The 24082-nt window shown below is 44.0% G+C and overlaps 1 protein-coding gene across 4 annotated transcripts in view; it reads right to left on the minus strand.

Moving 5' to 3' along the window:
• The window catches only part of PKD2 (polycystin 2, transient receptor potential cation channel), a 48848-nt gene extending 29691 nt beyond the window's left edge, over nt 1-19157 (minus strand). For 3 of the 4 annotated variants that reach the window (XM_070045613.1, XM_070045612.1, XM_070045611.1), the window contains exons 1-5: nt 18409-19157; nt 11017-11055; nt 10818-10931; nt 1956-2089; nt 526-776 (exon numbers count right to left, since the gene is read on the minus strand). In XM_070045613.1, the coding sequence (XP_069901714.1) occupies nt 526-776; nt 1956-2089; nt 10818-10931; nt 11017-11055; nt 18409-19021 (1151 nt within the window). In that variant the 5' untranslated portion in view covers nt 19022-19157. The remainder of the gene's footprint in view (nt 1-525; nt 777-1955; nt 2090-10817; nt 10932-11016; nt 11056-18408) is intronic. The other variant, XM_030865705.3, reaches the window with a different exon arrangement.
• Nucleotides 19158-24082: the final 4925 nt, after the last annotated feature.

Raw genomic sequence — 24082 nt, forward strand, 5'->3', positions numbered from 1 at the left:
AGGATGTTTTAAGTATGTTGACAAAGAGCACCCAAAATCCCTGCAAATACACACAATGCAGACACGTACTCAAAATCAAAAACACACATTTGAGAAGGACAGCCTTTAAACCAGACAGAAGAACTGCCTCATGAGCTTATGATACACTTTAAGTAATTGTAGTGTGAACACAAATTTATTTCTAAGAGCTAATACAAAAGAATTTCTGTACCAGAAACCTTCCTAGTAACAACCTGGTGAACCATGTTACTGGATTTATAAAAATAGGATCCAGGCACCTTAAAAGAAACCCCTGAAGGTGAAGGTAGCTTCTTTCCTGTGGGGATATGGTCAGCCATTTAGCCTTCTGAAAAATAAGTATGCAGAAGCTGAAAGGGGGTAAAAAGTACAGAAAACTTGAGAAGCCAAAGTTTGGCCACGGCCTTAAATACAGGCATTGAAGGCATCTTCTCCTTGGTGAAGGGGTTAGAGAACGAATGAATGAATGTCCGTGACAGCCCAGGGCCCCGAGCCACAGACACTTACGCGGTTCCATTTCTCGGACCGAATGGAGCCCTGTCTTCACTGCTGACAGAGTAGACATCATAGCACTCTTTAATCTCATCTCTCAAGTCCAGGGGGATGGAACAGGATCCGTTTCTGACTCTGAGTTGCCGTATACGTGGTACCCCTAAGAGTAGGTTCTCGTAGTAGATGAAGCTTCGGTCGTCGCCTTCCGTTCTGTTGCTGGGTTGCATCTTCCAGTAGAGCCCGTCCAACAAAGCGCCTTCTGCAAACTGAAAGCAAAGGCATCATTTCTGAAAAACTCTCAGCTCAGAGGCTGCCTTACTCCTTCCTGGGATGTTTGTGTGACCAACAGTTTGGCAACTCTGTGAACAGGGTAGAGTGACAAGGGTGGGTTTTGTTGTCAGAGAGGCTGGACCCTGCTCCAGTCCTGCTCTGTCATCTCCTTGCTGGCTGTGAGGCCTCGAGCGTCTGTAATGCCTATCTTTTGTATGGTGGCTACACCTGGCACAGAATGGGCACTTCATACGTGGCGACTCTTGATTTCTACTCCAGGACTAAAGGCTGGGGAGAGGGTGCAGTTTGCAACGCATCCGTAACCATGATCAATTCCACTTTCCCTTAGTACAACAGCGTCCCACATAATCATGGTTCACCATCACTGGAGAGGAAAAGATGCTAGTTTTGAAAATCAGTCTGCTATCTGATGGACCTTGTAATTGTCTGGATTATTCTGTCATAGGGTGAATGAACTCTCTAACTTCTCATCCCCCCCTCCTTCCCTCCATTTTTAGAGTGTGGCATTCATTATCACAGAACTGTACACATGTGAGAAGTTTCTCATTAGTTTGCCTGTAGGAAAGACAGACCCAGCCATTTCTCAGGGTCTTATCCTTATCAGACAATCAATAGAGATGGAGTGATTTGCCCCCTTGAGGTGGAAAAGATTCATATTATACAAGTGTGGTTTTGGATGTCAAGTATTTCTAGGCATTATTTAGTATATTTAGGTTCTTGTGACCCAGTTCCTCTATCTTGAAAATCAACAGCTCTGACCCCAGGGTTTACTAAGAATTTTAGCAAGTATTTCCCCAGAAGGAAGTAATCATTTCCTTTCCAATTTCCCTCCCCATTCTCTTAGATTCTGAACACATCTCCCAGATCAGTTTCGTATTTTTCCTATGGTATCCCTCATTGCTTATCCTCTAACCCTAATGTTGGAATTCGTGACAAGTTGGGGAGGGCTGGGTTGAATTTTACATTAGAGATCTTTGAAAGAATGTGCCTGCCTTGTATCAGGCACGGTTCTGGGGTACATTCCAACACCAGCAAAGAGACAAAAACAAAAAACGAAGCAAGACAACACAATGAAATTCCGCCCTCGTGGGCCTGAACTGAATTTACGAAGCTAAATGGACAATTTTCAAGAGCAAGAGGTCATCTGCAAATACCTTCCAGAAGTCTTCCACTGAAGAAAGAGTTTTAAAGTTAGTTTTCTCCGTTTTGGACACCGGGGTGTCCAGGAAGAGCTGGGACATGATCCGGGTATAGTAGTACACACTGGAGCTCATCATCCCATAGGTCACTGGAAGACAGAAAGGGCCAAATGAACTCTGCCAGGGATCCTGCACACGCACTCACACGATCCCGGCGGACGGGCAGACAGCCATCCCGCCTCCCTTCCCTGCATCGTTGTTCCAGGATCCCTCCCCAGCTCTCTGGCTTACACAAGAAATGAATTAACACTGGCTTCCATGAAACAAAACTGGCTTACCACTGAGCACCGGATTAAGATCAGGTGCCCCCTCCTTGCCACTTGGGACCCCAAGACGCCCTTCGACTTCGCCTCCCACCACCTCCCGGAGCACCCTCCCTGCCCGAGAGCCCTACGCCCCAGCAGACGCCACGCCGAGCCCCACGTTCTCCGGCTGTGCGCCTGCCGCCCCCTCTGCCTACGACGGCGTGGGCAGCCCACTCTCGTCTTGTTCCCACATCAACTCCCCATTCTCGTGTGCCCTGCTCTGCACCCTGAGGCTGACCGCTGCAGACTGACTGGACTCCCCTGTCTTCTGGTTTCCGGTGCATTCAGCCCACAGGAGGCCACACAGGAGACCTGACGGCCCGAGGAGAGAGAGAGCTGGGTTTGTTCTCCCTGCTCCCACGCCCTCACTGCCTGGGTGCAGTTTGCTGGGGACCCTCTAACGGTGGCCACCGCTGCTGGGGGCATCTCTTCTCCCCCAGCCACACCAGGTTCACACCACGCCATTCCCTGCCCTTGTCCCTCCAGGCCCGGAGGTGGGAACCTTGCCCAAGAGCCTCGTGTCCCCTCGTTGGCTCCTATAACCCTGCTGCCACACCTCCGTAAACGGTCCTTTCGCTGAACTCCCACAATTGCCGCTGTGAGTCTCCCATCTCTTTCCTTCTGGGATGCTGACTAACAGACACATCTGCCTCCCAGCCACCTACCAGCTGTTGCGTGGCACACTCTAAACTCAAGCCACACCCCTGACGTGAAGACCTGCCGATCTCACCAGCCCATTCTGAATGGTCCTGGAGAAAGGTGGGGCGATCACGTACAGGCTCAGCAGGTCACAGGAGATCAGGCTTTGAGTCTGGGTCATGCCTCTTACTTGCTGTATGAGCTGTACAAGTTGCTCAGACTCTCTAAGCTTTAGTTGCCTCTTCTGTAAGGAGTAATTAGCTATCTCATGGGAGTTTTTGGTGCTTAAAAAAATATATAACTAAATGGGACTTCCCTGGTGGTTCAGTGGTTAAGAATCCGCCTTCCAACGCAGGGGAGGCAGGTTCGAACCCTGGTTGGGGAACTAAGATCCCACATGCCGCGGGGCAACGAAGCCCGCACGCTGCAACTACTGAGCCCGCGTGCTCCGGAACCTGTGTGCCACAACTAGAGAGCCCGTGTGCCACAAAGCAGAGCCCACACACCGCAACAAAGACCCAGCACAGCCAAAATTAAAAATAAATAAAGGGAAAGAAGAGGCAGAACAGCATTTCTTAAAAAAAAAAAAAAACTAAAAATTATCCAATACAGTGGCTGACACTTAAATGTCCAATAATGGTGGTTCTTCCTCCTTAACCAGATCGCTACAACGTTATCTATTAAAAATTTCAGCACTTTAACGAGTGCTGTCTTAATGCCGAACTCTAATGATTGCAGGTATCATACGCTTTGATACCTACAATTAGATGACAAAACACTTCAAGAGGAAGGAAATACTTCCTTTTATGCTTCTTTTGACCACAGAGGTTTTATAGGTCTTTCGACCACAGTTCTCAACACCCAGCAAGCAATGACTACTTAGCTGATTCTGTAATAATCTTCAGGCAGCATACAATGCATTTTAAAACCTCATAATAAGTGATTTGGGGATTACATCTTTCCTTCACCTAGTCCCCTTCCCTACCCAAACATCACAGAGAATTAAGATTAAAAGAGAGGAGTGGATAATAGTGATCCAAACACAAGCGTGTCTGCGAGGCATCTCGAGCAGTCAGTCAGTGAAGCAATAAACACACACGACCACGTGGCTCGTGTGCCGCATCTAGAGGGGAAGGGACCTCTTCCAGTCCTCACAGTTAGGTTCCATCACCTGTCATCCTATGACCCACTAATTAGGACAACAACACTCCTCTTCCAGTGTTACATAACCTGTCACCTCTTAAGACTGCATCGGACTGGAGTTCAGGGTTTGGACTTTTAATCCATTGATGGGACAAGGTGTTACACATGAAGATGCGCAAGATGTGATCTCTGGGGCTTCCCTGGTGGCGCAGTGGTTGAGAGTCCGCCTGCCGATGCAGGGGACGCGGGTTCGTGCCCCGGTCTGGGAAGATCCCACATGCCGCGGAGCAGCTGGGCCCGTGAGCCATGGCCGCTGAGCCTGCGCGTCCGGAGCCTGTGCTCCGCAGCGGGAGAGGCCGCAACAGTGAGAGGCCCGTGGACCGCAAAAAAAAAAAAAAAAAGATGTGATCTCTGTCCTCAAGAAGAGGTGCTCACGGTGTCCCCAGGGGGAGCACTGCCTACCAGCTCCCACAGAGGGGTGGACAAGGTACGATGTGTTCTGCAAAGGCCTTCTTCAGATCCAAAGCTGATATCATGCTAAAGAGGGGTCGTGAAGGCTCCCCAAAGCCGACTAAATGATTATTACATTGATTTTTGGAATTAATTTGAAATTAGAATTTTCTTTGGATTGGCTGGTTAATGTAGATCACTCTTAAATTTTTTTACCTGTGGGGTTTTTTTGGTTGTTGAAAAAGAATTATGACAAATTATTTAAATTTTTTGATTTATAAATATGCAATATGTATGTATTTTAGCCACTGATTTTAAAATGCATCTCCTTTATTGTCCTGTACTTTTAATACTGATTGCTTTTGAAATTCTCAGGACCTGTATGGAATTTGAGAACTTCGCTGAAAGGGAAGGGGTACATCCTCTTGGCTATGCAGTGCCACCTGCTGGACATCCAGAGAAACAATGCCACCTAGTGGTTGAAGGGGATGACGATTCTAACACCTTCAGTCAGCTAACGTTAACTCTGTCCCTCCCTTGCGCCAGGCAGTGGGCTGGTCCAAGGGATATCTTCAAGTGACAGCTCCACACACTCCAGGGGTCAGCTGCATCATGAGTCCAGCTAGGCTGGAGCTAAAGGACCCCCCGGGATTTGAAATCAGAACGATTTGGGTTTGAGTTTAAGATTTCCTTCACCCTTAAGTCAGCCTCCGTGTTCATAATTGTGGGTCTCGGTATTTTGGGATCTTGGACAAGTATTTAATTTTTCTGAGCCTGAGTTTCACTATCTAGAAAATGGGAATAATAACATCTAAGGCTTTTGTGTAGTTCACTGGGAGAAATGTTATGTGAACACAGATTTTGCATACTGTTAAATGCAATAGAAATGTAAGACTGTTACATCGTTTCTCCTTTCAGTCCCTGATGGGCAAAGCCCACTTGGAAGGTAACATACACTCTTTAAATGAACTGAATTGTAAAGAAGAAAGTTACATCATGAAATAATCATAAACGAGTATCAGAAAGGAGAGGAAAATATTTTAAAAATATAAGGTAAAGGACACGTATATCCTATGTGCATATATTTTTTTTCTGCTATTTAGTCCTCGTCTTAACTCTCAGATTCGCTTTTCTATGAAATAAGCCAGAAAAGAAAACATTATCACAGCATCACCAACTAATCAGCATGTAAACTAACTAAAGCTGTCTTAAAACATGGTCTCGGACTTCCCTGGTGGCGCAGTGGTTAAGAGTCTGCCTGCCGATGCAGGGGACACGGGTTCGTGCCCCGGTCCGGGAAGATCCCACATGCCGCGGAGCGGCTGGGCCCGTGAGCCATGGCCGCTGAGCCTGCGCGTCCGGAGCCTGTGCTCCGCAACGGGAGAGGCCACAACAGTGAGAGGCCCACGTACCACAAAAAAAAACAAAAACAAACCAAAAAACATGGTCTCATTTAAAAATAGGCTACAGACACCATTTTCTTCTTAATATGGCTCAAAAAATATAGGCTTAAATACTAAAAACTATATAAAGGGGACTGCGCTGTATAAACTCCAGATCAGTGGAATAAAAAGCAAAGAAAAAATTTCCAATGTAACAAAAAGAAGAAGAGAAATGAAAAATACCAAGAAAGTGTAAAAGAGAGGAAAAAATAAGATGGCAGAAATCTGACAAAAGCATGAAATGTAAGGAGCTTAAACTTACTAGATCATAGTCTTAAATATTGGTTAAAAAATTTAAAAATGTATCTTTAGAATTTTTATGAGACCCATTCAAAATGAAGTTAAAAATAAAGGAATGAGAAGATATATATTAGATATACAAAAGGTGTTAAGTGGTATTGCAATCATCTGACAAAGGAGATTATAAGGTGAGTACTGAGTTAAAGAAAAAGATGATCTTTTATTGATAAATGATACTTTACACAATGATATAACTAGAATGAACTTTTATGTATTGAATAACAATATCAAGATATATAAAGCAACGTCTTCTAGTAATAGAAGGAGAATTACCAAAACCACAATAACACTTAGAAACAAATTTACATCTCTCAATCTTAGACAGAGAAAGAAGATAAAAATGATCTCGGGACATTAGGGGTTTTATAATAGAACATATGACTTAATGTATTACATAGATATCAAACTTTATACTGTATCAGAAGGGATCACTCACATTCTTTTTCAAGGTTTGGGGAGAGGCATTCATGGGGGTGATGTTAATAGTAAACCAGATAGAGAACGTGAGCAAAGCATGTTTGGATGGACAGGGTGAGTCCAGGTTGAGAAATGTTAAGGATGCCCCTGAGATGCACCGGTGGAGAGGTCCAGTAAAAGCTGGCACAAGATTCGTGGTCCACGAGAGGTCGAGAGGAACTTGGGAGCGCCAGCGTACAGGACCAGCTGAAGCTGCAGGGAAGATCCCTTGAAGAGAAAGGCAAAGACCCAGTCACAGAAAATCGTCTGTCTAAACACATCTCAGAAAGAAAAAAATGAAGAAAGTGAATAGAGTAAGGAGGGATACAGGAAGAGAGGGAGTCACAGAAGCCAAAGAGGGAAGTTTGTGGAATGCCAAATGTCTCATTTGGGACCAAATGAGAGAGAAAGGCTAAAAGGAGCCCATAAAATTTGGCAATTAAGACGTCCCTGGTGACCTGGGTGAGGGCCTTTCAGGAGGCAGAGTGTGGCTGCGGAATAAACCAGAGAGGTGCATTAAAATTATTAACACGCCCAAATATTTTAATGCAGCTTTGGTTAAAATTCAAAGGTAAGTGACAAGTTGTGATGGAAATCTTTGAGGGATAGAGGTTGTCAACACAAGTGCTTTTGTGAATGCCTGCCTGTATTAAGTAGTGTAATTTTTTTTTTAAAACAAGAGAGAAAAGCATGTAATATTTACATAGAAGTTACCACGAAGAAATAAAGAGAAGGCTATGCACGTGGAGTAAAGGCCATGTTTAAAGTAATATTTATATATGAATATACATTTCTTGTTATTGTAGTTTTTTGTTTTTTTTTTTTTTTGTGGTACGCGGGCCTCTCACCGCTGTGGCCCCTCCCGTTGCGGAGCACAGGCTCTGGACGCGCAGGCCCAGCGGCCATGGCTCACAGGCCCAGCTGCTCCGCAGCACGTGGGATCCTCCCGGACCGGGGCACGAACCTGCGTCCCCTGCATCAGCAGGTGGACTCCCAACCACTGCGCCACCAGGGAAGCCCGTTATTGTAGTTTTTGTCCAGTACTGAAAAGGTCAGAGAGCTTTCCAGCCATAGTTGGTCTTTAGCAGTTACTTCCCATGGACTGTAGCCTGTGAACTTAAGACTGCACGTGAATGCAGAAAGAGTCATGTACCAAAATGTTCATTGCAGCTCTATTTACAGTAGCCAGGAGATGGAAGCAACCTAAGTGTCCATCATCGGATGAATGGATAAAGAAGATGTGGCACATATATACAATGGAATATTACTCAGCCATAAAAAGAAACGAAATTGAGTTATTTGTAGTGAGGTGGATGGACCTAGAGTCTGTCATACAGAGTGAAGTCAGAAAGAGAAAGACAAATACCGTATGCTAACACATATATATGGAAGCTAAAAAACAAAACAAACAAACAAACAAAAATGGTCATGAAGAACCTAGGGGCAAGACGGGAATAAAGACGCAGCTTAGGTGTACTGATATTTATGAGAATATCAGAACCAGTTTATGTTTGTGGTTTTGGGAAAAATTATTTGTGCTGGGGAGAATGTTGTGGAGGTGAGGGGAATTGAGTTGGGGGTTATTTTCTCATTTTTTTGGTACATTTGGAAGAGTGACAATAAATGCATCCCCTTAAAAAAAAAAGGGGGGGACTCTGATAAACTGGAGGGAGTTTCTATCAGATGGGTTGTTCAAAGGCATGTCTCCAATCACATGATCAACAGCTAAGGGAACTGGAAAGGTTTAACCTAGAGAAGACTTGGAGGAGATTGAACGTCTGTCTCCAAACTTCTGACACGCTAAACTGGAGGAGAGACATGGGAAAGGTCCCTGGTATTAGGCTGGCTTAGAGAGTAAAACTAAGACGGGAAGGTAGATGAGGACAGACTTTGGTTTTGCATAAGGAAGAACTTTCTAACACAGCCATAGAAAAATAAAATGAACTATTTCGAAGGAGTCAGTCCCTTAACCTGGAACTCTTGCCCAACTGGAGGCAGGATGACTGACCTTTTGGGAAGGATGTTGCAGGGGGGAGTTTTAGCATTCAGTGGAGGTTTGATCCACGACTGCCAAGATTCCTTCTTACCCAGAGATTCTACAATATTTTGAAAAAAAAACTTTGCCTATGTAAAAAATGTAGCTGATATAAGAAGCAAAAATGTGATTAGTGTGAAAAAGAACAAAAAGCATAAAAATTCTAAAATAAACAAGAAAACGCTAGTTAGTTATGTGACAAGCTTGTTTCCTAAAACTCTAGCTACTCAGTTTATCTGGCCTAGTTCCCAAAGCTGGTCAGTGCATCTGAAAATTCACTTCTCTGGGCCACATCTGGAAGGCTTTGATTTAGTAGATCCAGGCAAACTACAATTATAAAAGAAATTCTCTTGGTGATTCTGATGTTTAGGCAATTTTGGGGAACAATGAAATTTTAGACATATAGGAGCACCTATATTTTGCATAAAATCTGTGTATGAATGTATGTGTCATGCTTGAAAAAAATTAGTAATAATAATGATTCTAATCTACCTGTTAAAATTTAAGGCCACTGAAGTTTAATATTTAAGCACCATTTCTACACTGGAAGCAAACTTCACTTCAGCATTTACTCTAAGTTCTAACAGCTCAGAACATAAAAGTTAAAAAATATCACATCTCTTGCTTAATAACTTTTAATGTACTGAATAGATCATTTCTAGGTTTTCAGCATTTCTTAGATAACATGCTTTTAAAGGTAATGAGAGAGATTTCTTCCTAAACAAACAACAGAAAAGTTCAGAAAATTAGGAAGAAAAAAGCAAGAAAACGAATGTTGTTCATACATATATACTTTTTTTCTTTTTTACTTTTTTTCTCTTTTTCTTAAGTTCCCACTTGGATAGTCAAATTCTCAGAAAATGTGAGAAGTCATGCCCTGTTTGAGTCTCATTAAGAGCTTACTAGTATTAGTAAAAACCAGTGTGGGGATATTACATAAATCAATATTCAATTTCTTAAAATTACAAATATCAAAAGCTTAAATGTTTCCTTAATCTTTTATGTTCAACTTACACATCTTCTTATAAATCTAGTAAACAAAAAACATTTTTAAAGGAAGCTTTTAGCGCTTAGTCAATTAAATTCAAGGTGGTCAATTTTAATGTAATAAGAATGGCATTATTAAAGTATTGATTAAATCAGGACTCTCTCCATTTACAAAGAAGGGAACTCTTTCCACGGTTGATGTTGGTTTTTAAGCATTTCTAAGTGTACACTGTAAGAACAAACTCCTTTCCCTGAGGAATATGCTAAGAGGTCCTGGTGGTCATAAATCTGCTTCCTGTCTGTTCTCATAAAGGGCTTTAGAGAGGACACGACAGAACTCCATCAACCAACATCCTTTGATTCAGAGGATAAGTCCTTTGCCCGTGACCTTCTGGACTTGGAGGCAAACGGTTTCTAAGAGTTGTTTCTGGCTAAGGCATCCCTCCCCTCCCAGACAATGCAGGAATGTATTGAAAGAAGAAAGGAGAAAGAAAACAGAAAGAGATGAGTCTGCAGTAAGTTTCCTACGGAGTAAAAATCTACAATTATTGAAGATTTGGAAGAAATGATTAGTTAGAGTGAAGGCATCCACACAACACATCCGAATCCAAAAAAAGGGGACTTTTAAATATAAATAGACATAAAAGCAATATTAGGTGACATTATTTGTATTTTCTGAAAGTTAAACTTGGAAAATAATTCCTGTGTACACTTTACATTACTTGATGTAATAACAGTAATGCTGTAATTATTGTTAAGAATCTAATACAAAAATCCTTTTACTTGGTTACTTGGTGTCTGGCAGGTCGCCCTGTGCATCTCATAGTGAAGATGGTCACAACTGACAACAAACCGGCCAATCGAATAATGCCGAATTTTGATCAGTGTTTACCAGAGGAGAGAGGAGAGCTTTACCAAACTGTAAATTGGAATTGATAACAGAGGAGAGAACTTCTGAATTAACCGTTACTGGTGCATCTACAGTTCCTCTTAATCACGATTTTGACAGGTCAAATATTTCCAAAACTTTTCCTCTAGTGGAAGAAAATGTTCTACTTACGGATGCACAAGACTATGAGAAAAAGGAGATACGTGGCCAGTTCCCGTAAAACACTTTTCAGGTGTTTCTCTCGGTCAGCGCTGCTTTCCTCCATGAGCCTTGTTCCCCAGAGACCTTTAAAACAGTAATAAAGGAAGTCATTTTATTTTTTAAAAATCTCATGAATGGCAAAAGGAAAAACACATAAAAAACAGTATACCTTTAAGGGAGATGCTCCTGGATTTTTTTTTAGCATGCTCTAAAGGCAACCGAGAAATGGTTTTAGCAGGAATACCTTTAATTTAGGAATACATCAGCCGCTACCATCCCCCCAGATGTGCAAAACACAAGGCAATGATCTGATCATTGTCTAAACTCCCAACCTCATTAGAAAATATCTTAGTAAAAATTTAGAAAGAGAAGAGGAAGTTTAGTTTTAATAATTATGCATACACATCGGTCCTTCCTATATGCGGGAGGAATTACCGTGTTACTAAATTAATTATCCTCGTTAGTACATGATGTAACATTGCAAACAATACTTTTTAGGTCACCCCTGATGAAAAGAGGTCCTGGTCGGAGCACCATTTCATTATGGAAACATCTATCAAGCTTCTAACACCCCGGTGTAAAATCTCTGCTCTGTACCCATTTTTGCCTTTTAAGAAATTCAGTGCTGACTGATTACACTAAACACGCTTAGCTGAACAGTTTTTAAAAAATGCCAATTAACGTATGATTTTTAAATGAAAAGCAACGAACTCATCTGCCTTCCCTCTCTCTTTGGAGAAAGGGTAAAAGCAGCACCCGTGCTCCATATTTTAGCAGATGGAAAAAGCGTTGGGCCGGCTGAGCGAAGATGACATAAGCCATGGTGAGCTGCCTGGAGAGAGATCCCACAGTTGTGGACGCAGCCAGCAGACAGACATGGTGGCCGTCCAAACCCCAGCTAGTGAGCAGTGTGGTCAAGTCACACTGCTGGTTACTTGGAAGAGCCTTAGTGTTTTCCAAAAAAGACAAACCTCTCAATTCTTTCTGTTAGATTAGGTCAGCTGTTAATGGCAAATTGCCTCACACTTCTATCCCACAGACTTTAACCCCTTCCATCACAGAAACTCACCGAGCCACTGATGCCACAATCCAGCCACACAGAGAACAAGGGGAAAATGGTATGTGGTCTTGCACTTGGAAGAAATGACTTCATTGCTAGTGTTTATGTACTTTTTAAGTCTTATAATCATACATTAGTTCTACTCCTAAATTGGGGTATTTCGTTTCCTTTTCTTCTTTTCTCCCAAATTTCCTTTAGGAAAAATCAGCAACTGCTCTCAAAGACACTGGGTTACGCGTCCTAGGTTTCGCCACGCCGGAAGGGGAGCATGACTTATGACCAGGTTTGCTTCTGCCAACACCTGGTGGTTGTGTCAGGGGATTACTCACTCAGAAGAAATGCACCAAGCAGAATGTCTGCTCGCTGAAACTCCATCATAGTAAAGAATTATTACGAACTTAGATGACATGGAAAATTACAGCTCAGAATAACACAGAGGCAGCCAAATATTAGGCTCAGTAGCCCTGGATAAAACCACACCATTTCTCTGGGCGTATTTCTTTTGGAGGCCAGGCCTAAAATATACGCATAAGTGGAAATTGCTAGTCCCTTGACCATCCGCAGAGACTGCTGCCTTGTCTCACTTGGTCAGTGATTTCACTCTTTCCCATAGTTTATAAACAATTACGCAATAAGGAAAAGTCATGGTTCTTACTATTTGCAAATGGTTTTGCTTGACCTACAAACAGAAAACACCAAACTCCTATCGAATTTTCTTCAGGCTAAATTTGCAATGGTCTACGGCAATTTAATTCTAGCCCTTGAATGACACATTCCAAATGAAAAGAAACAAGCCCTTTTATTTATATGTTATGTGAGTATATTTCTATGCATTTACTTTTTTCTAAATTTCTCTAGCTACCTCCTCAAATACTTATTGCTTTACAAATGTCATCTAGTTTCCCCACTGGGTGTGTATGTAGTAGGGTCAGTCTTAGGATATGGGGATCCCTTCACATCCTGATGGGTGAGAAGTGCTGCATCCACAAATGGAAAAAACAGCTGTCCTGTAGCCAACTACTTCCCATGTTTAGTTATCATCAGGGATGATAGAATAAGAATGGTGAAGGGCAGCGTTCACGTCCAAAATGGGAGCGTTCCTCAAAAACAACGGTTGTCTTTTCCCGCCATCATCCCAGCTGCGGAGGGAGTGCCTCCAGGCACTCACGTTCAGTACATAACGTGTCTCCATCTGTTAGGAGAACACGATTATGAGGGGACACGGGACAATATGCCATTTCCTTCCTGTGTAAGAAGGTGATTAGTCAATGCCAGAGCCCAAAGTCGGAGCACATCACCTCAACAATAAGTGTTACTTATTAATATGCATATTAACTAACATGCAATTTATTTGCAATTAATATGCAAATTAACATGCATAAACTCTGAGATGGGTAATCCAAAACACCAAAAAGGTCTCCAACATAAATAACTGACTTTAGAAAAAATGCCATTCTGCAACTCTTTTATCCAAATGCTTCCAAACCCTTTTTATTTTGCAATATATAAAAAAAAATCACAAAGAGAGAGCAATATAATGAACTCCCATGTACCCCTCACCCAGCTTCAACAGGTATCAACTCAACACCAACCTGGATTCATGGAAACCCTCACCCACTCGTCAATTATTTTGAAGCTAATTCCAGCGACTTTATCATTTCACCTGTTAATATCTCAGTTCCACGGTAAAAACAATTCAGTGTGGCTCTTTTGCCTCACGTTAACCCAGTCCCGTCTGAAATACATTAACCCACTGTGACTCACTGATCGTGACAAGGTGCAGTGTGGAGGTCTGGAATCCAAGCTGTGTTCAAATGAAGGGTCAGCCACTTAGGAGCTGTGAGACCTTGCCTAACGCCATGAGCCTCTACTTCCTCATTTGGAAATGAGGTAAGAGTACCTCTCTGTGGGGTTGTTCTGGGAATTAGAAATATTATGTGTACAGCAATAGAGTGGCGGCAAGAGGCCCTTTTATGGCTTCAGAAACAGGTCCAAATCTGAAATGTCCTACTTCTGACGCCTAGTTGGTCCAGATTTGAGAATGGCGTGGAGACCCAAATCCATATGGACTTTGAAGTCATTGTGAATTGCCTTACCAAATTCTCATTGCACTCACATGATAAAAGAATCCTGTTTTGGGGCTTAGACACATGTGGGCCTTGCTTAGGAAGATATATACAATCCTTCTTCACAGTGATTTGAATTGCAGGGACACCTTCAGAAAGGGAAGTGACTTTTTACTATTGGTCCGTTTTCTACAGAATAGTCAGTTGCTACCTTATGATACTGACGCTGGAATCTCAAATTTCTTAGGCAGCCCCCTCCTGAGATGCAGACAGGTGTGTGCCACAGCTAATGGCGTGATCTACCTGCATATTCCACAGACAGCTCACACTCACATGCCCCAAACTGAGATTTCTCTTCTGTTCCTTTCTCTAGAAACCTGTTTGCCCTGTGTGGGTTAATGGTACCAACCCAGAAACATGGGTTTCATCCTGGAACAGGCCCTTTTCATAACCCTCACATGGAGGTGGTCCACAATTCTGATAGTTTCTCTCTTTCATCTAGCGCTCTTCCATCCCAGCTCACAATCCTCAGTGCAACTGACACTTTCTCACTGTATCACCTTTGTCACTTTATCCTGACCTATTCTCCCAGCATTTGGTGCTATGCACCTCACCCCATTCTCTACATTCTTGCTAGAATCATCTTCAGATTGGCATGATATCATATCAGCCCCCTGCTTGAAGCCCTCACTGACTCTGCCTACAGGAAAAAGTACCAATGAGCTACAAGCTTGCTTGGTCTTACTTCTCTATTTTTCCCTCCTCCAGCTCCCCCCTGAATCCTTCAAAACATAACTCAAGATTCACTTCTTCTAACCTCCCCAGGTAGAGCAGGTCCTTTCTTCTTTGGGTCCCTCCCACAACTGGGACCTGGCGTTGCAATGATTTACCTACACTTCTCACCCCCCTACTAAACTCTAAACTCCTTGGGAGTTGGGATCTTGTATTATTCATCTCTGTATCCCTAGTACCTACCACAAGGGAGATGCTCAATAAATGTCTGTTGACTGCACAAACTGTGTTACTAGCATAGCCTTATCACACCCTGCAGAGTAGCAACCCTCCCTCAAAAAAAAAATCCCCATGTGATGAAAATACAACATCTCACTTGTTCACAATTATAGTGCAAATAAAAAGGGAAAAGGAAGCAATTATGGAGGGTTCAATTAAAAATAAAGGGAAAGTCACAATAGCCAAAAGGTAGAAACAACCCCAGTGTTCATCAACTGATGAATGGATAAACAAAATGTGGTATATACATACAAGGAAATACTATTCAGTCATCAAAAATGAATGAAGTTCAGATACATGCTACAACTTGGATAAACCTCGAAAACGTTATACTAAGTGAAATAAGCCAGATATGAAAGGACAAATACTGTGTGATTCCACTAATATGAGGTACCCAGTAAAGAAAAATTCATAGAGTCAGAAAGAGGAAGAGAGGCTGGGGGGTGCGGGGAAGAGGAGGGGAAGTTATTGTTTAATGGGCAGACCTTCTATTTGGGATGATAAAAAAGATCTGGATATGGACAGTGATGATACAATATAGTGAGTGGGAGAGGAGGTATCTATTTTTTAGAGCAGCTTAGCCCACCCTGACCAATACAGCTAGTTCTTTATGATTTCTCCAGGAAAACAAACAAAAAACCAACCAAGCATATATGTCTGAAATAACAGAAAGTGACTTTAGTACCCGGATATATCCATAAAACACATTCAACTTTGGAAATTCAGAAAATATGATAACTCATGTAGAGTCTTAAATTTTATCTCTGCATTAAGAAGCGTTTGCTAAGAGAAAAGTAAACGAGATCATTGGGTTGGGGAAATCTTTTAGTCTGGAGCAGTCTTTCCATCTTTCAGCCTTCCTTTGCTTCCTTCGGGGCAGGCCTCCGTCAGCCCTTCACTGGCGGCCTCCTACCTGGTCCTCCTGCTTCCCTGTCTCCTTCTGCAAAGCTCTCCTGCCCAGCACACTGCTTGACTCGTATTCGCTTTCAATGTGCTCTGCCCCTGCTCAAAACTTTCCAACTGCTTCCTAATATTTAAGGGTAAATTCTTAATTCCTTAGCTAGACACAATTTCCTCCCATCCTCAGGCCTCAAACATTTCTTCATTGCTATCTTACTCCTGCTAAGAGGATAGATCTATTTAGTGTCCAAGGAGAGAAATGACCATTTGCTGTCCAGCTCAGATTCATGTCATTTAACAACAACACAGGATATGCTGAAGCTAGAAGGGACCTTGAAGATTGGGTTCAACTCTTCCATTTTATACATGAGGAACAGAGGCCAGGAAGTCTGAGTGAGTTATGGAAAGTCACAAAAGGTTGGAGACCTCCAGGGAAGCTCCTGACCACTCCAATTTGAGTAATTGCTCCTACCTTTAGAAATTCCAAGTCACTCTCTCTTCTGACTCTGAGCACTACTTATACAATGTATATAAGATTTTTTGTCATCGGTATCCCAAGAGGGGGGAAAAAAAAATCACAACTCATTCATGGTTATTCATTTCACTTTTCTGGGTTTCTATCCATAGGAAAATGGTGATGTGCTATATATATATATTTTTTTGGTAGCACCTAGTATAGTCACTAATTATTTAACAAATGTTACTTAATAAGTGACAAGAGTATCAATTATATTTCTTCATAAAAGAAATAAAATAAAATTTATTCTAAATTTTTCTGTAAAAAAGATTTTCATGATTCTATTCTACTAATTAGACCACTGATAAGGTTTGACTAGAAGTTTTACTGTTACCTTATTCATTGTAAATTTTCTGAAACTTTTCTTTAAAAGAAATGAACTTATACATACACTCATATATTTCATTTCATTATATTCCATTATTGAGTTTATCCAAAGAACATTAAGTGTTATCAAATACTTAAGCTGAATTAACAGGATCATGACTTTCCATTATTTATTAACTTATAAGAAACTCCTCTCACTTCAGTGAATACTTTAAAAAGCACAATTAAAACAATTAAACAACCTGAAAAGAGTATGAGAGTTTCTTACTAATCTACTCACACAGGTTATCCAAAAAGGATCTTTTGGTCCCCACCATGCTCTGAATCAAATTAACTAGCATAATCACTGTGTAAGAGTACCAAAATGTACACTTTTAGAATCTATGATTTAATTTCTATTTATGAAGCACTCACAACATGGCAGAGACTTGCTACACGTTTTATGTTTCACCTCATTTAATCCTCCCAAGTCAAGAATAAGTATTATGATCATGTCTTTAAAAAAAAATTCAAAAACTGGGGATCAGAGAGGTTAGGCAATTTGCTCGAGGTCATGTAGCCAATGTGTGGTAGAACTGGGGTTCGGGTGTAGGCCTGACTTGGTGTTAATCACGTTGCTGTAAAAACACCTGGATAGCTTTTTGTGCAAGATTTTCAAAACTGACAGGAAGAGAAGGGAAAGGAAATTTTCAAAAGAACTGAGAATGGAAAACTCTTAAAAGTAGAGGTTAAAGTCACTTGGATGGCAAGAGCCAATGCAACTCTTTTCCAAAGATGCCTCTGACAAAACTTTGCAAAAACAGGATCCCATTTGCTCTTGGAAAATTTGTGTCCTCTTAATAAGCACTGGCAATTTTGAAAATTCCTTTCCTGCCTTTTGGAGAGCTGGGTGCACCGAACTCTGACACATTTCCACACAGCTGGTATCTGATGACCTCACTGTCTCATTGGAACTTCAAAGAACATTAACTTAGTTATTTAAAAACATACTTTCAACTTTTTTAAACAACATTAGCATTTACTTTGCAACTGTTTTAGAAAAATACCTAGACTTAGAAATGGCCGAATAACTGTTTTGCTAGACAGTTTATTCTATTCGTGGCGTTCTTAACAGCTCCCTCTCCCCCAAACAACCAGACACCGCCAAAACTACATCAATGACTATCCAGCGACACCCTTCCACAACTAGGACCCTGTACTGCGTACCCATTCCGGAAAGGGGTAAGGGGCAATAGGGCATCCAGGACAGTGAAAGGCCATGGGTACTAGCACGTAAGTTTCGTTTTCATTTAGTGAAATTCGCAAATATGCAGTTGCAACCACCATTCGTTGCCTTAGAATATTTTTTTCCCTACAAGGAAAAAACCCCCCCAAACTCCAGATGTACCCCTTCGCTCTAATACGGCTTTCACTTATTTCCAAAGGTAAACATAAGCTGACACATCTTTTAGAAGAAGGAGGTATCCAATAAATTTGCACCAACAAGGGCGCAGTGGAATTCCGTGCTGGGTACCGGAAATAGAACGGAATTAGCAGAGGTGCGGAAGACGCTTCTTAGGGAGGCGGGGACGCAATGGGAACGCGAGCGGGAGCCCTGGAGAGCTGCCCTCCGCGGGCGATGGCTCTGGCGGCGCCCGCACTTCTGGTTTGTGCATCAGCCGCCGAGGGTCGCGCTCTTACCTCGCAGCCCGCGAACCAGCCTCTCGGCCCAGGCCACTCGCGGCAGCTGCCCGTCCAGGGGGAGGTGGCGATGCAGCGGGTCCCCGCCGCCGCCGCCGCCGCCAGCCGGGCTGGGGCTCGGCGGGCCCTGGTCCTCTCGCTGGCGCCGCCTCCCGTTCGGAGGGCCCGCGCCGTGGTAGCCCCCCAGCCCCCTGCCCCTGGCGCACACAGAGCTCACAGCTGAGGAGGCGACCGACCTCCGGCTGCCCGGGCGCCACTCTACGTCCATCTCCACCACCATTCCCCCTTCTTCTCCCTCCACCTCCTCTTCCTCCTCCTCCTCCTCGGCCTCGAAGCCCGGGTTGTCGCGGCTCCACGCCTGCCGCGAGCACGACGAGAGCGGAGGAGATGGGGAAGCCGAGGCTCCGGCCGGGGGGTCCCGCGCGGCCGCCTGCCGGATGCGCTCCATCTCGATCTCCAGGCCCCTCTGCTCGCGGAGGCCGCCCGGGCCGGCGAAGCCGGCGCCCGCGGCCCGCCCGCCCGCCATCAGCCGGCCCGGGCCCGCCGCTCGGGGCGCCGGCGTCCGCTTCGCGTCCCCGGGCTGCTGCGGCTGCACGCGGCTCGAGTTCACCATCGTGGTCACTGGCGCCCGGCGCGCCGTCGCCCCATGCCGCGCTCGGCGCTGTCCGCCGCAGGAGCCATGTTCCTTTCTTCCCGGGGCCCGCCGCCTCCGGCTCTCCGCCCCCGAGCTCCCCAGAGTCCCGCGTCCCTCGCCCGCCCCCTCGGCCCGCCTCCCCCCGCCTCGCCTCGCCTCGCCTCGCCTCGCCCAGCGGCCGCGGCGCGCTGCAGGGGGAGGCGCGAGGCAGCCGCCCCCGCGGCCGGCGCGCTGGGCGAGCGGCGCCTGGGCCCGTGTCCCAAGTGCAGCCGGGGCCCGGGCGTCCCCATTGCGTTCGGGTGGGAGGGCTTCCGGAGTTGGCACTGCCTGCGTCACCCAGAGTGGTGCTTGGGTCCCTGCTAGCCGCCAGCCACTTCTGCCTCGGTTGACCGCGGTGCAGGGAGCGAGGGAAACCCCTTTGTGCGACGGCGTGAACAAGCGAGATCCAGCCCGAGCCGGTCTGCAGCAGGGTCAAAGGTCGTTCCTCCGTTTGAAAACTACCAGCAGACTCCTAACAGAGCCCTATCGCTGACTTCCTTGGCCTTTGGCGCGCTCACCCCCCGCCCCAATCCAGCAGCTTTTTGGAGGGTTTGCTGACTCTGGTTGGCTCCTCTGTCCACGCGTTGCGGGGACCCCGAGGATTCGGCCGCGGGGCTCTTGGATCGCTGATGCTCCGCAGAGCTCGACCGCCCCCTTCCCACCATCTCCCCGTCTGTGAGTCACGGAATCCCGCCTCAGGCCGCAGGTCCAGAGCTTTATTCCCGCTCTCCGGAGCACATCCAGCTGGACGCTCTGCAGTTGTCTCAAACTTCACCCATCCCAAGGGAGGTTTGTTATCTTTTCCCTTCTTCTTTTAAGCCTGCTTCACCTCCTGTATCCCCAGTTGAGAGCTGAGGCATCGTCACTCCCCAAAGTACACTTCATGATAACCTCATCTGTCTGCTCTTCGCCTCCAACACCTCATTTCCCCCAAATTGTGTTACTTTTGCCCCACAAAGGTCTCTCTGATTAGGACCTCTGTTATTCATTCCCCTTGTCAATGATTTAGTCCAGGGCCCTTACGACTTGTTTTATGCTGCGTTGGAACAATGGATCTGTCAACTCCACCATCATTTTTCACTTCTGGGTACCCGCTGTTTCCAAATTGGGTTCGCAACCAAACCTGCTCATGTCGCATTGATGCTTAGACACCCGTGGAGGCTTCTGACAGCTTAAAAGGTAAAAATTTAATTTATGTAGTTTGGCTTGGTAAATTTTCATAATCTGCTGCTATATTTTTTTTTGCTAGGGCTGTCGTAACAAAGTACCACAGACTGGGTGTCTCAAACGACAGACGTTTATTTTCTCACAGTTCTAGAGGCTGGAAGTCTAAGGTCAAGGTGTTGGCAGGGTTGGTTTCTTCTGAGGTCTCCGTCCTTGACTTGTAGGTGGCCGTCTTCGCCCTGTGTCTTCACATGGTCGTCCCTCTGTATGTGTCTATGCCTCAATTTCCTCTTCTGAGGACACCAGCCAGATTGGATTAGGGCCCACTCTAATGATCGCATTTTAACTTAATTACCTTTTAAAAGACCCAGTCTCCAAATACAGTCACATTCTGAGGTACTCTGGTTGGAGGGGTTAGGGTTAGACTTCAACACGGGAATTTCTGAGGGGGACACAATTCAGCCCATTACAGCTCCCAACCTGCTTTTCCAGCATGGTTTCCCACCTGGGCAGCACGCTTTGCTGCTTCCCTGTGACCTCACAGCATGCTGCTCGTGTTTAGGTAATCACGGCCACCCATCACCTAATCCTGCAGTTTATCTATTCAGGTATCTGTGTCCTTCACTTAACTATGAGCTTCTCAAGGGCAGGGCTGATGCAGTCCATCCAGTCTCCTTCAGAAGACATTTCCTGCACACTGAATTAGGAGCTGGCATGCAGAGCACAGTATGACACAGCCCCTGCTCTCAAGAGGAGACAGACAAATAAACCGGCAATAACTGTCCTGGGTGAGGGCTGTGATGCCTGTCGTCTGAGGAGCCTCTACAGGTGCCGGTGCCCCTAACAGAGCGCTGCCAGATTGCATCTTCAAAGGATTCCCAACAGACACCTGGCCGGAGGAGAGCCAGGCCTGAGAAAAAAGAGCAGAATCTCAGCCCAAGTGTTCTGCTGGAGAATAGGTCTAGTTTAGTATTCTTAAAACATGATTCTCGACATCAGTGTGACACTTGTTAAAAATACACATTCCACGTCCCCACTCCAACCTTATGGATTCAGAAACTGCAGGATTTCAGGCCTGAAATTCTGAATCTTCTCTGAGGATTCTGGAGCATCCTAAGTTTGAGAAGCACCAACATGGTCCACATGCGTGGGGTTTCATGAAACATTTCCCTCGTGTTCCTAGCGCTTCATTGTCACCAGTGGTGCCCTCTTCTGCAATCCCAGGCCTAGAAGAAACTTCAGTGGTCTTTGAGTCAGACTAACTCTTTGTCTTGTGCCTGCACTGTGCTACTTCTGAACCCTGGTTCAGTTCCTGCGCTGCCACTTCCTAGCTGTGTGACCTTGGGCAAGTGGCTTTACCTCGTTGTGCCGGAAAATGGAAATAATAATAGTGTTCGCCTCACGGGGTTGTTGTGAAGATTAGGTGAATTAATACATGTAAGGCATGGGGAACACTTCCTGGCACACGGTAAATGCTCAAGTGTTAGCGTTATGAGCTCTTATAGCTTACTTAGGATAAGTATTTTCATCTATTAGAATTGCATATTTGGAAGTCTTTGTCCTAACCAGACTATGAGCTTCTTGAGGATGGACACTCCATGACCAAGACAGAGGATTCCATAACAAATATTTATTGAGCACCTAGTAGGAGCCAGGCACAACGCCAGGACAGAGTGCAAGCAATGACACTAGTGAAAAGCCCCGCCATTAAAGAGCTTGCATTCCCCGCGGATTGGTTGGGGAAATGAATGAATCTAGTCAGGTACAGTCATTTTAAGGCACACAGCTAGACCTCTGGCTATGACAGGGGTTCCTAATTCTTCTTGTAGAGGTCTTTTTAACTTTCGCATACCACCACTTCTCCTGCAGGCTCCAAGGGCCCTTGGAATAGCTTATGCCCACTTGAAGCTATTATGTTCCCTGCTCAAAATGCTGGTTTTAGTTTTGTGATATTTGTCTCCCAAGGATATTTTGATTTTCCAGAGTTCAAGGTTTAGAAGGCAATAGACTTCTGCTTGTTCATTTCTTGTTTGTTCTTCCTGTTTTCTGCTAGCAGGCCTAGAGTCCAGAGACATAAGGAGACTGAATGGAGAAACAATAATATCAAGGAATGATAAATTAATTCAAGTGCTGTCCATGTATTCAGTGCAAATTCTGTGCATTTACTATACATAGTAAATAACATTATTATTTTAGTCAGAATATGCAAAACAAAATACTCTTTGGACACATCCTTCAGGGAGTTATAATCTCAAGGGAGAGATACACACACTGAGTAAATAACAATAGACGGGAGAATATGATTTAGTGTCAAGTCAGTAGTGAAGGTTTTCAGCATGGGAGGGGTTGAGAGGAGAGACTGCCCTTCCTCAGGCTGGCATGGGAAGCGCAGGTAGGCAGGCCAGATCGTGGAAGGCCTCAGATGCATCGTTAGGAGTACGAACTTTATTCTGTAATTGATGATAATAACATGCCCCCTTTCTGTAGTGTCAATTATTTAAATCAAAATCTGAAATATTCTTTCTAAGACTATACCCCGTCCCTCAAAGAATACAGATTGATTGAAAACGTGTCCGCACATACATAGTTCAGATTTAGATGTGTGCTTACCTGAAACTCAAATCACAAATCGTTGAAAGAAATACGCTTTTTTAAAATGCACAGCAATATTTGTGTAATATGACTTAGATAGTATTTGATCCACAGCGTCTTTAAATCCTACATTGTAGGAGTTTCTCTACTAATTTCAATCTTAGACTTCATAAACCCTTCCCCAGCTGTCCAATATATTTCCTGCTCAAATATTTATTTATTCATTATTTCTGGCTGACCAATATTCTCTTTCCTGCTTTTACCTTGACTCTTTTGCCCCTTAAGAGCTCCTAGCTTTTGCTCAAGCAGGCCCTGAGGTTGTAAATTTCTCTCCCTTCTCACAGAATTCCTTCCTTTAGTACCCATCGTAAAACTCTATTTCTCATGAGAAGTTATCCCTTATTAAATAAGTGAGATACACAAACATATTTTTCTTCATCTGGTTGCTACATCCTATTGCCATATTACAAATTTCAGTAATCTATAGGGCCTGAAATACTGTGTGGGATAGATAATGTAGCTTGGATACTATTTGGTTTTGTTTCATCTGTGTGGTCGATTCTTCTGGGGACACACTTATAAAACCTCACCTATTAGCGTTAGTGCCACTGAGGACCTTCAGAGAAGTCATTTAAAAGGCGACTAGGCTAATTTAATACTTAGCATTCTCTACACCTCTGACTTCTGTACTTTAGAATTGCCTGTTTGTTTCCTGTTTTGCTTTTATTTTCCAATCTGAACTGATGAAGCAGATGCAAGCTGAAGTACCCATTGGTCCCCACAGATTCCACCTTCAAAAGGAAATCCAAAAGGAGCCTCTGGTATGTGCGGTGTTGCTTAGCAACCCACCCAAACAAACACGTTTCTCTCTCAATTTTTTTCTCAGCCCTTATTTATTCAAGAACATTGTAAAATAAGTTTTTAATCACTTGACATCTGAAATCAGAAGAAAATTTGGTGTTTGGGGCTTTATAAGAACTGCCAACCATGCTAAAATGTTTACTTTATTTCTCACTTTACTGCTCTAATAATGCAAGGCTGGGATTTGTGGTATTCCTCTAAATGTCTGGAGTTTGGTTTGGATATATCCCTGCCTCTGCGGGGGTAACCTTGGAGCCATCGTTGGTTGGCACTGTGATTTTTGATGATCTAATCTCTCTCAGTTTTCTTCTCTGAATAATATGGTTAAATACCAACCTTACAAATTCCTGCAGAATTTTCGTTGAAGACATAATGAGGGAATAT

Source organism: Globicephala melas, chromosome 5 (assembly GCF_963455315.2).
Source record: "Globicephala melas chromosome 5, mGloMel1.2, whole genome shotgun sequence".
NCBI classification, from domain to species: domain Eukaryota; kingdom Metazoa; phylum Chordata; class Mammalia; order Artiodactyla; family Delphinidae; genus Globicephala; species Globicephala melas.